Genomic DNA, 13,455 nt, shown 5'->3' with positions numbered 1-13,455 from the left:
CTATGTCCAAAACTGCATCCAAACAAGCATATTCAGTTTATACAACGAGCAAGACCAGAAAAACTAAAGGTCATTTTTGATTCTGCACAAACGGCAAATTAATTTGTAGCAATGAATTTCTTCACTAACTGAATGCTAAGGCTAAAATTTATTAATTTCGATTCAGACACTGAGTTTAGACTCTAAACATTTCCGTGGCTATAATAACAAAGGGAATCAATTACCTTATGCATACGTAGTTGCAACTTAACGACTTACATACTAAACGTATATTTAATGATGGAGTATCAAATATAGCAGGGATGCAAATTAGAAAGAGGGGAAAGAGGAATATGCATCTCAAAGATTTTCGCTTGGAGGTAAAAATTTAGTTTAAAATCACTATGTTTCTAGGCTTATAAGCTTGCAATAAGTGGGCAACTTTATAATATTCAAAGATTTTTCACTAAAACATGGTTTTGGTGGTATCATTTATGTTTATTATGCCCGTTTACAGTTAAGATTTTGCAAGCGCAAGTGGGCCTCCAGAGTGAGTAGCTTTTAAATTCCAGTGGCCACTGGGACACCCCAGCCTCCCCTCCCCCATGAACTACGCTCGCTCTTTAGAGAGGGCACGAATAAAATACCTGCGTAATATTTGCGGGCCAAACCTTGTCTGCCACAATCGTAATATTTAAAGTGATATTTCACATCACTCCCAGAGTACAAAAAAATACTTCTACAGTGTTTGATAGTTATCGGTTTGGTCACTTTGCTGATAACTGTAGGGCAAAGTGTTTTGGTTCATGATGGCATTAAATGTCTATCTAAACAGTCTCCGAAGATCTTACACTGCAATGGTGCGCACGCATAAATGTTAGGACCTAATGCCCTATCTGGGAACTTGGAAGAGAGGCAAAACGAGTGAAGGGATCCTATTCTAAGGTGAGAATCAGTCCAGCACATGTAAAAGAGTCAAAACCTATGGAGTCCTATGCCATTTGAATACGCATAACACACCACGACACACACGACTTCCTCCACTCGCTAATGTGTCGGGAGTAGGCCTGACTCGTGTGGCGTAAGGTACCTGTCACCGAACTGTCGGGACCGTTACTGGTTATAGTATCTGAGACAGAACCCAACAACCAATGACCATCCTCTGCCTCCTCGTGGCACCGGCGGTGTTTACCAAAATGGCTCTGCTGGCAGATCCCCAGTTCCAGGTATTCTCAGTTGTCTGAAAGGACTAGTTCTTTGGGCAACAAAACAGGCAGTCACAGAAACCTCATTTGGATGGTCCAACATCCGAGCTCTCAACTGCAAGTCTCCAAAATTCCTGGTTCACCGCGTCTTAAAGGCAACGATTGAGCACCCCACCGTTCTCGAGGTGTAACCGGAGGCTAAACGGCTGTGAACTCCTGGTTCTTCGGTCGCTAGGAGCCGGGGAAATGCTAGGTTCACCGAGGTGACCAAGCCCCAGGGGTTATTGGTGGTGTGTTAGCAGAAGCAAACATTCCGGCAACCTGCAAGTGTCATGAAATGTTGGGAGAAGTGCGGGCCGTTTCTTGATGCGAATGGATCCCCGCTGAAATTTTCTATGTCGGCCCAGGATCGGTTTGGTGTTAATGTTAAGTATCGCACTTGGCAAAGGTTCTTCGATCGCTTGGAGCAAGGTGGAGGGATCTATATCCCTGTGAAGAGCGGACGCAGTGAGCGGCGATACAGATCTGACCTCTAGCCTGGAAAGCTAGGAGAGGTTGGGTAGGCCTCCATAGGATCACTGATTCTCTGGGTGACAGAGGGGTCACAGAGTGAAGTGGTAGGCGCCAGAAGAAGTGAATTCACGTGGTTTGGGGATTCCAGTCAATTGTATGGAATGTCCTATGGTATTAACGAAAATGTCTATGCACGGGTCTGTGTTGCTACACGCGGGTCCGCCATCTTGTGTGTCACATTTCCGTTCATCGACTTCCTTTTCACTTCCCCGAAGTTATTCCTACCAAATGCCGTGTACCGAAAGCGAAGATGTTTACACATCAAAAAACATTTACGTGTACAGCGGCGTTCCGGGCCAGGCGTATACTCGTCCCGGTGTCACGCGCGTGACTCGAGGCGAGGACATGTTGCGTGCCGGTGTTCTAGTGCCGTCCGCCGCGTGGTGCGTCCATTTTACACTATTTATACCACTGCGAATAATAACTAATTTATTAGTAGTAAGCATCTGGTATAATTTTGTTGTAAGTATATTTAAATGAAATAAAATAAATATCATAGATATTTTAAACATATTGAAGTTATTTTCCTAATTAAAATAACACAAACATTTTTTCTATTATTTACCCGTTGATCTTTACAAGTGGTACGCTACCGCCAATATATATATATATATATATATATATAAAATATATATAAATATATATAAATTATAATTTAACTTATGAAGCAATCTTAATAAAAGTAAAAAATTAATCTTGGTTGAATATGATTATTGATGGTAAACAAGATAAATTAATCAAAGAAAACAAAATCCAAGATAAAGTTATAATTTTTCTTAAGGAAAACGTTTTAAAATGACGTACAACGTACCCCATATATCACAGCGTGTTTTAAGAAAATGGTTTTAAATTTTTTTTTGGGTAAGCATATTAGCTATGGAATAATTTTGTAAATTAATTTTTGCACAATTTGTTTTTGTTCCCATGTCTGAAAAAAAAAAAACAAATTCACTTAAAACTTGATTATTTTAGAACAGGCGGAGACCTGATTTTTTTTAAACATGAGGAAATATCTCGACCGAGAAAACGTGCTTCATATATCAGGGAATTTTATTATTTATTACTTGTTTTTTGCATAGGTACAGGTTTTTTTAAATTTTATTTTCATGGGAATGACAGTCAAGGTGTTCTAAACTGGTTGTGAGAAATGCCAAGCTGGATTATTTTTCCAACCTGTTTTAATCTTAAAATATACTCAGGAATTTTCCTCAGGAAATAACGGAAAGAAAAAACAGAGCACGTGTAGCTCATTACACGTGATAGAAGTGAAACTTCTTTGGCAATTAAAACCCTGACTCGTAAGTGCTCTCTTAATATCTCTTTGGCGTCAGAAACGTTTAAAAACAATGTTTCATAAAAAAAGTTGCATTGAAATTCGGACTTGAAATTATATACAGGTTAAATCAAAATTCATGTTACAACGCTTGAGGGTAGAAAGCTCTTATTATTTGCAACCATTTTTGCCAATAAACATGTTGCCGGAAACGCGTAGTTAAGCCCCTGTATCCCCAGAAAGAGTCAGTGTAGGCAACCCGTTGGGCTTTGTGTGAGACAGGCGATGCTGTGGTGAATTACGCGTTTACGACGCCGGGCAGCGCTCGAGAGGACTGTACGATGTCGAATGCTGACCCCCGCCCCTTTTTACTTCCGTTGGTGGCGCCCTCACCTCTTTTCTTCCGTTCGTGCCGTGCCATAGCACTGCGCAGCGTGACATCGCAGTGTCGCAGTGTGTTTTGATGTCACTGGTGGTCTGTCGTTGACTGTTCTGTCGTACAAGCAAACTCGTTGTGTCATTTCTTTCACTGTGGTTCTGAAAAGGGCGACGTTTTAGTGGAGCTCAATGGAGTACACGTTTAGTGAGTACACGGACATGCTGCTTGTTTACGGGGAAGCTAGACAAAATGGACGAGCCGCCCGTCGTCTGTACGAAGAACGATATCCGGGTCGTAGGATTCCAGCTCACACCATGTTTGCAAGACTTACTCAGCGAATGCGTGATACTGGTACATGTGCCGTCACAAGACCAAATGCTGGTGCTCCACGCAGGGTTCGTACTCCCAGTTTTGAAGAAGATGTACTTCAGAGATTTGAGGAGAGTCCGGATACAAGCACAAGGGCAGAAGGTTCCGATATGGACGCTGACAAAATGGCTGTTTGGCGAGTTCTTCATGAGCAACTCTTGTACCTGGGGAACCACACATAACTTAGAAAGTCACAACTTAGAACTATCATAACTTAGAAACACACAACTTAGAACTGTCATAACTTAGAAATACGCAACGCAGAAACACACAACTTAGAAACTTCGTAACGTAGAAAGTCATAACTTAGAACTATCACAAGTTAGAAACACACAACTTAGAACGATCATAACTTAGAAACACGTAACTTGTACCCGTACCACCTTCAAAAAGTGCAACACATAGGTCCGGCGGACTATCCTCTTCGCATGACCTTTTCTCGTTGGTACATTCGAAGAGTATTGAGGAACCCCGAGTTAGCGGTTTTATTCAGCGATGAAGCCAAGTTCACTCAAGACGCTATTCTCAATTCGCACAACAGTCATGTCTGGAATGATGTCAATCCGGTTGCAACGTGTGTTACAACTCGCCAGGAACGTTTTTCAGTTAATGTGTGGGCCGGTATTGTTGAGGGCGTACTCATCGGGACTTTTTTTCTTCCGCCACGACTTACCGGCGCCGGATACCTCCACTTCCTTCAGAACGAACTACCAGGTCTTCTTGAAGAGGTTCCATTGCATGTCCGACGTGTGATGTGGTACCAACATGACGGGGCACCACCTCATTTTCCCCTGCAAGTGCGAGAGTATTTAAACCAAACATTTCCAAACCGATGGATTGGACGAGCGGGCCCTGTCGCATGGCCGCCAAGGTCACCGGACCTAACCCCGTTAGATTTCTTTCTGTGGGGTTACGTAAAAGGGCTTATCTACGCTACGCCAGTAGAAACGGTAGAAGAGCTTACACAGCGAATCATTGAAGCGTTCGAAATCATAAGGTCGACTCCACACATGCTCCAGCGTATCCATGAAAACATGATTCGCCGTTGCCACCTCTGTGTCGCTCAAGGTGGGCGTGTTTTTGAGCCGTTGCTTTAGGCTGTCACGTTTTTAAAACGTATGCAACAATTTCAATGTTGAGAAACAAAGCCGAAGCTGTGATTGATTTCAGAGTGAAATTAAAATCTGTGCCACGATTAAAAAGGTTATTTCTCTACTCGAACGCCCGCACATCCACAACATAACACTCTACTTCGGGTTGCCTACGCTGACTCTTTCTGGGGCTACAGGGGCTTAACTACGCGTTTCCGGCAACATGTTTATTGGCAAAAATGGTTGCAAATAATAAGAGCTTTCTACCCTCAAGCGTTGTAACATGAGTTTTGATACATCCTGTATATAAAAAAATTACTCTCACCGCGCCCAAGAAGCATCACTTCAATTTAAAAAAAAGAGTTAATATTCCATGCGGGATTTGTTTAAACTTTTTGAAGTGAAACTTCTTTGTTGAAGGGCTACACTTTTCGAGCGTCACGAAAATTCCGATCGCAAGGGGAATAGTTAGATACGTGGTGGGGGAACTGGTAGAGGAGGAGAGTGCGTCAGCGGCGACGCCACTCCAAAGCGTGCGCTAGCGGTCGAATTGGAAGATAGCATGGGGGAGGGGGGATAGGTGCGTAGCGTAGCATGCTATATTATATTTGAAACAGCTGGAAGGGGAGACGGCAGGGGAGAGGTAGAAATGACGCAGCAATGATGGAACGGAATTCTAGTAATGTTGCTAGTGTTTGACTACTCCACAGTTTTATTTATTTTTTTTTGTTTTAGATAATACCAGCATCATTACTATTCTTAATTATTATATCTTGTTCAATAAAAAATACTAACAATTTATCTATATCTATATTTATATCTATATTTACCAAATCTATTTACTATATCTATATTTACCAAATAAACAATAAGTTTCACTTCTGTCGCGCGTAGACTCCAAGCACACACTTTTTTAATATAGCATATTCTTAGTTGGACTTATATTTACACGCTAGTGTGATTAATACGATAGTATTACAATACGCGTGTGATTTAGTTAATCAAATAATAATTCGTGACAAATAATTACACCGTCAAACTTAAGCGTAAAAAATCATTATACCAGCAAAAAAATATTTAGTTACACAGCTTAAACAATACTCATACAACACTGTTTAACAGTACTGATTTACACAAGTAGTACGTTCTTGAAAGAACAACATTTTCTTGCGAATATGGCCCGTAGCGCGGTGCACATCAATAAGCTCAAACCCCGCTGTGTTGCCCTCTGCCCAAATACTCCCTTACTAGATGCCAGCAGGTTGGGGTGGCGTCAGGCGCAGGCGGGTCCCTACCACCGCGACCCGCCTATCCCTGCAGCATGGCAGGGTTCAACCTGAGCCGCACGCCGCCACGTGGAGCCCGCTCAAGGGAACGAGTCCCGACAAGTTCTCTGCACCGTCCGCAACCCATTGTCTGTCCTTTTCACACCAGAAACAATGATTCACGAAAACGTTGAATTAAAATTCGACCTTGAAATTCTGCTCCCATTGCGCCCAAGGACGTTTCATTGAAACCAAATGTGAGAGAGTTTTTCAGTACACGCCAGTGCTGTATAAACATCTAACCTCATTAACGTGCAAATTCATGTGTTCTTATGTTCATGTTGAAAATAAACTTATTACAAGAAACTCGAGCATGAAATTTAAAGTAGAATTTTTTAAAATAATGCCGAGCGTGATAAATATACTGATAAATAAAATATTCGCTTTTCAAGTCCCAACATTAATAGAAGCGAATCACTCACTTTCTACGCCCGCCGCTAGAATTCGCTGCCTGAATCGCAAACGTTGCTTGACACCATCACCCGCAGATGGCAGCACGACACAAACGGAAATTTTGAAACTATTAGAAACTGCCCCGATGAAGCGATAAAGACCTGAAAAAATTTTAAACCCCCGGATTTGCACCTGATTTTCGACAAGGAATTTTACTAAAAGATTATCCATCTCGTTAAAATTCATTAAACAGTTAATTGTTTAAAGTTTCCGCGCACGTTAGAAGTTAAACTTTTATGGCATTACTTAAATATTATCCTTAAACATTTTAAATATCATATTATAACACTAAGTATATGTGTGTATATTTGTTTTTGCCTAAACGACTGAAATCAGTCTGTAAATACTTCCTGCAAAGAAACGTTAACTTTTGAACTCATTTAACATTATTATATATAATATAATAATATATTATACTATAGCATTATTAAGAAAGTGAAAACGTTTTTCTAGTGATGAGATTTGAACCTCGTCCCTTCAGGTTAAAAATCACGCGGTCTTCTGCTGTGCTACTTTTTTTTTTTTTTTTTTTAATGTTTGGCTGGCTGGTGATATTCATTACCAACCAGCCAAATTCCCCCCTTTATTTACTTATTATTCCTTATAGTTAGACAGTATTGTGCGACAGTTTTATTGACTTTGACAAATCGATGACACATTTAAACGTTTTCAAATATACACCATTGCCTTACCCGGGATTCTAACCCAGAACCTCTCGCACCGTATGCCAGTGTGCACCCGACTACGCTACGGAGGTCGGCAAACAGTGCTACAAAGCCAATTGGTAATTTATAAGGCGAATATCTAATAATATAATGTAATGGCATATTTATGCCCTTTTTTTACCACGCTTTTATTAGCTTCACCTGTTTGTATGTATGAATGGACTATGTAATAAAATATTTACATTCAATTTTTAACCCACTTTTCGACGTCCGAATGTGTTGAAATTTTGCATACATATAAAGAACCTCTGACAATACAATATTTTGATAACTTAAGACATTTTTTTAAGGGGTTAGGGGGGGGGTGTCATATGGACAAAAAAACACTAGTTTCGATTTTATTGGTAATAACCAGGCTTTTTGTGTATCCATGAGGTCGGGGCATGGTGGGAATTTGCTCCGGGGTCGACTCTTACCCCGGGGGGTGGGAGAGGGGGTGTTTAAAGATCCAAAACTGCGAAAATTTAAAAACTCATGCTGTCGTGCATTTTTCGGATATTGGACAAAAAATTTAAATTTAAATTAAATTATTTAATTTTTTGTTTATTCAACGATAAAAACGGGATTTTTTTTTCAACTTATAAGTTTTTTAAAACTTGAGATTAATTTTTACTATGATTTTTTGATTTTACCAAATATATTATGCGGTAACTTCACTATCATAAAATTTCATTTAGTACATCAATACGTTTTTTCTGTACCCTAATGTTTACGAAAGTGACTATACACATTTTTATGTTGCTACACGTGGGTCCGCCATCTTTGTGACACATTTCCTTTTCCCTGGAGTCAAGGCAGCATGGAATTAATACATGTTGTACGGAAATTGTGAGGCATACATCTAATGGGTGGCAAGGGATGGCAAAACAAGCAGCTTATTCTGGTTAATGAACATAAGTCCGCAACAGCAAACCTGCAAAGTTACAAGTGCAAACATTTACGAGCAAATTTGAATTTCGGCGCCCAGCTAGTCTCCATCGCAGAGCAGCGGTTTCCGATTTTGTTTTCAGCCAGGGTACCCTATGATCGACATTTATTTTGGCGGAATCCCAAATCCTTCAGAGAAAGTTATTTAACAATAATCGTATCTGCTTTACGTGACATTCGTGCAGACTCACGGAACCCCAGTAACCCTGCCACGGAACACCTTCTGGGAACCTGCGTCAGAGGACGCGCAGTCACAGCGCCGTGACGTATTCGTGTGTTCAGACAGCTCCACGGTGAGCAGGTGACGAGTGCGGCACAGACATCCGTGGAGTCAGTCAAGTGGGACAGCAACCAGGAGTTTTGTTGCACGGCACAGTGAGTGACGGTTGGCTGTGCGACATTTACAAGTTGAGTTTTTGGACGGTTGGCGCAGTGGTTTAATGATTACGGTGCTGCGATCTAGCGTCCTCTTGAGCCACTGGCGTGGTGCCCATTGCGCGGGAAATTTAGATTTGCGTGCTAATGTCCATGCCTGTTAACAAATGTTCATTAACAAAAATTGCTTGTTTTGCCATTCTCTGACACCCATTAAATTTGTGCTCTGTTTATTCGTGAAAATTCTGTGTGTGTGTGTGTGTGTGTGTATACATATTTTTGCTGAACTCATGCTAAGTTCTTTTGCAACAAAATAACGTGTTCATGTGACTCTATAGTCGTCGAAGAAACTGTTTTGAGCTAGTACATCACAAAAAAAAAAAGCAAAATTAAAAATTTTGAAGAAAAAAACTCAGCGGATGTAAACGTTGTAATGGAAAAAGGATTAAATAAATTTTTTGAAAAACCCCCGACTAAAAGGAAGTAACAAAAGATTTAAAAAAATTAAAAAAAAGTTGATTTGTCGCGAACTATAACTAATTAAGAATTTTCTTAGTGATTCCTATTTTTATGTAACTATTTGTTTCTCGTAGAAATAGCCACAGCAGTAATATCAAATATAAGTACTACACATATTAACCTACTTATTAATATAATGACAAATACGAGAAAATCCGTTGGGGCTTCCATTGCCATCTCTGGTCCCAATTTAAATTAAAAAATAACAGAATAAAAAAGCTATTCTGTGTCTCTTAGAGATGCAGAAATTTATATAAATTGAAGACTAGATTTATTTACGTACCCAACGAATTTCAATTAGTCACAAACTCATAAAAATGCAAAATTTTAGTTTATTTCGGGGCAGGGACAAAACGATCCCAGCCCACTAGAATGATTCATATTCATAATAAATGAGTCGGTAACCAAGTGGATTGAAGACTGTGGCGATCTTGGAGACCCGTGTAACGTAAAATCCTATGAGCAACATTTTAACGAGAGGAGGTTAGTTAATCGAGACAGATAACGTTAATATCGATGTGTGACACGATATTTGCTATTGATATTTTGTATTTAAACTAAGGGACTAATATTGGTAACGCTAGCACATTTTTCAACTTACTTTATATTGGTGATGCATTATAAATATTTTACAAAACTAAACTCGTTCTTTCCTCACATACAGAATAAAAGACTTTTATAGATTCAAAGCATTTTATTTATGTGATTTTTAACATGATGGCCGTCCAGCTTAAAAATCATAACACCATAAATATGTTTTTATAGCAAGAATTTTGAACTATATTGATTTATGTTATTTATTTTGATATATTAGGTTATGTTTGAGTATTTTTATAAAAACAAATATAACATGTTTTCGCAACTTTAGACAATTTTACACATCCTATTTTCAGTTAAAAATACAATGGGATAACAAATGTTAGTTTTAAGATCATTGTAAAATTTACAAATCCTATATATGCAGTAGGAACCCATAGACCCTTTTACGTTAATAAATTTTTTAATTACGTATCTTTCTTCCACTAATTTAATTTTTCGACATGAGCGTGAGTGCCAATATAAAATATATTTGTTTTTGGAACTTAAAGTGAAATGTTTTGGAATCACATTAAGTTTGACATAAAATATACCTTCCTTCCTCCTGCCAGGGTTTTACGTAAAAAATAAGACGGCACGTCTTCAACCTCGAACAGACAAGGGCGCGCGGGCTATAAATAGCGACGCGCGCACGTCAAAACCCGCCGCGCCGCGCCGCAACGGCGAATTTAACACCGCGAAGTTCTTGAATCTCGCAACTTCAAATATTGACTAACCGCGATTGTTATCAAGAAAGTTCAAAATTTTCGAGGCGTGACTTGCCTCGTTCTGTTTCCCGACCTTGTCCTCGACCACGGGCTTACGGCGATTACCCCCGCGGCAATAAACTGCGCGGAGTCGCGTGCGTGATCGCACAGCTGCGACGGCGTCTTCTCCGACGGAGCGCGGGCACCAACAAGACATGGAGCAGCAACTCGGAGGAGCAGGTAGGGCAGGGGCGCAGCCGGGGGGGGGGGTTAGGGGTTCAACCCCCCCTCCCTCTTAGCACCAAATCTTTCTTATTCATCACTCAAACAAATTTCATATTAAAATTAATAAAAATTTTACCATTACAATATTTAAATTTAAGTACCGTAACTTCTAAAATAGCACTTTTTTACACCTTAAAATCCTCATTTTCCCGGGGGAGGACCCCCGGACCCCCCGCTTTATTACGGGAAAGGGGGGCCATGTTTCTTAACATCCCCCATACACAAATCCTGGCTACGCCACTGAGGTAGGGCCGCCACTCTTCTGTGGAGGGACGGTATAATTGTATCCCCTTGGAAAGGGTACCTTTCATACTTTTGGTGGCGGCAGTGTAGCTGGGTAAAAACTAGAAACTTGAAAGGTACCCACCCTTTCCGATTTTTTTTTTTAATCTTTCGGTTTTAATGCAAATATGCACTGGAAAGGCATCACATGATTTCATAGTACTTTTTAATGTAGCTACACTAACCCAACCAACCGTCCACAATATTTTAAAGTATTTTTTTTTTTAATATTGCTTATGATCTTAACCTATGAAGCGTTACTTACGACATGATTCAAAACTACTTCAAATGAAATGTAAAAAAAAAAAAATTCTTAATTCTTAAGTTATGACTTTTATTTGGACTATGAAAGAGCATAATTTTGAAAGGGTACCTTTCCAGTTTATTTTCTGCTGTGTCATTGTACAGAAAATCCTGAAAGGTACCCTCCCGTAGGGGATACCTTTCCAGTGAATATTTGCATTAAAACAGAAACATTTTAAGAAATCGGAAAGGGTACCTTTCCAGTTCCTACCCAGCTACACTACCACCACCAAAAGTATGAAAGGTACCCTCTCCAAGGGGATACAGTTCAGCCCCTCCCCCCCCCCTCTGCGAACAAGCCGGCAGGCTTCGTGTCGACTGGCGTGGAGCCGGGGAAGGGGGCAGGCTGCCGACATTTTTTTAGACTACAAAAAGTGCGAAATGAAACTCCAATAGAAATTATATATAAATAAAAATATATAAATGTTCGTTCATTTAAAATCTAAAAACTCGGAAAGTTCTTCACCGGTTGGAACAAAATTTTGACACAACGTTGCATTCGAATACGCGCGCGTGTTTTTTTATGTACTTTATGTGTTAAATGTAAACGTGGTTTGTCCGTGCGTGTCGCTATAACCCTGCGACCTAAATATAGACACATAGTGATAGAGATGTATAAGAACTATATAGATAGAGACATAAATACATAGAGAGATATAGAGATATTTATAGAGAGATTGAGAAAGATGTCTAGAGATATAGAAAGATAAGAGTGTTAAGAAGGGATATGGATAAAGCTATATATAGATGTAGATAGAGATAGAGATGTATAGAGAGATATTTATATAGGGAGATATAGAGATGGAGAGAGATGCTTTGTATATATGCACCTACTTCAAACAAATTACAAAAAGAAGAAAAAAATTGAAATAAGCATTGCAACGCATGCTGGGCATAAGCTAGTATCTAATACTTTCTTAACTTAACTCATTATGAAAAATCATAAGTGGTTTTATATAATTTAACTTAAAATTTTACATCTAGACTTAAGACACTATGTTTTTAATGAGAGCAGTTTAAAAAATTTTAAATAGTAGATACCTACCTCACTTATTTATTCAACTATTTTATACACAACATATGTGTTTTTTTTTAAATAAAGTAGATCTTAGTGTTGTATGCCATCAGAAAGAACGTCAAACGGTGATCATGTTCATGGTTAAAACTGCATTTTGCCCAAAAGTGAACATAATGTCTTATCCCTTCGAGGTACAGATATAATGTACACTGTTGCAAAACAAATTATCCATGATATATACAGCTGTCGTGAAGGGATGAGAGTGAAAAGGTGATGGAATTTTTTTTTTGGGGGGGGGGGGGGGAAGGGTGTAAATACAACTTCTTCTGCACCGGGCGAAGGAAAGCCCTGGATGTGATGGAGAGCCTACATCGCGGTGTGTTTTACACCACAGGCAGTCCTTCAAACATGTGTGCTTTTCTCCCAAGGAGAGGCCATGCATGCATTACACATGGAACTGCGTGAAGCCGCTACTACTTCCAGCTGATGGTCAACGACATTGGTTGAAGTGTAGTGTTTGCATCGTGGAAACAGTTGTAAAGGACAGTCTTTTTTAAAAGGCAATGGCTGTGTTTTACTTAAGAAATCATCATTCTTGGTTACTGGCCTTCATAATACGTAGTCAAGCACCATTTCCGCAATGTTTTGGGTGTTGCGATATGGCGATGGTGAAGTAGTAAGTGACTTCAGCATTGTCACAGAATACCGTCTCTGACAATTTCTAACTCCATGTTTTCTTCCCTTTGAGTGATTGGACCATTGCTGTTTTGACACACCCTCATAGACCACCCGAGCCAATTGTAAATATTTAGCTCTCAGCCAATGAGCATTTTACTCTTCCTCGAGTAAGAGTTGGATTGTAGTATCTGGTGGTGGAATATAGTGCCATATTATAAAGTCTCAAGTCATGTTATACTATCTCAAAAATCATTTTCGGAATACTATAAATATTATTTCGCCTATACCAAAAAAACTGTTAATATCTCTGCAATTGTTATTTATATTGGCCCATACTGGGTTTTAAAATTAGAAATATTTAATTACTTTGTCGGTCGAATTATTTTTAAAATGTTATTTAATTTCTCCAAAAC

At 39.4% G+C, this 13,455-nt stretch overlaps 1 protein-coding gene across 1 annotated transcript in view; it reads left to right on the top strand.

Annotated features, from left to right (window-relative positions):
- The first annotated feature begins 10,579 nt into the window (after positions 1–10,579).
- Positions 10,580–13,455, top strand: part of LOC134533129 (uncharacterized) — a 33,005-nt gene continuing 30,129 nt past the window's right edge. Inside the window, exon 1 of the mRNA XM_063370411.1 lies at positions 10,580–10,716. Coding sequence (XP_063226481.1) covers positions 10,692–10,716 — 25 coding nt within the window. The 5' untranslated portion in view covers positions 10,580–10,691. The remainder of the gene's footprint in view (positions 10,717–13,455) is intronic.

The sequence above is a fragment of the Bacillus rossius genome, chromosome 6 (assembly GCF_032445375.1).
Source record: "Bacillus rossius redtenbacheri isolate Brsri chromosome 6, Brsri_v3, whole genome shotgun sequence".
NCBI lineage: Eukaryota > Metazoa > Arthropoda > Insecta > Phasmatodea > Bacillidae > Bacillus > Bacillus rossius.
This window is presented reverse-complemented; position numbering and strand designations above follow the sequence as displayed.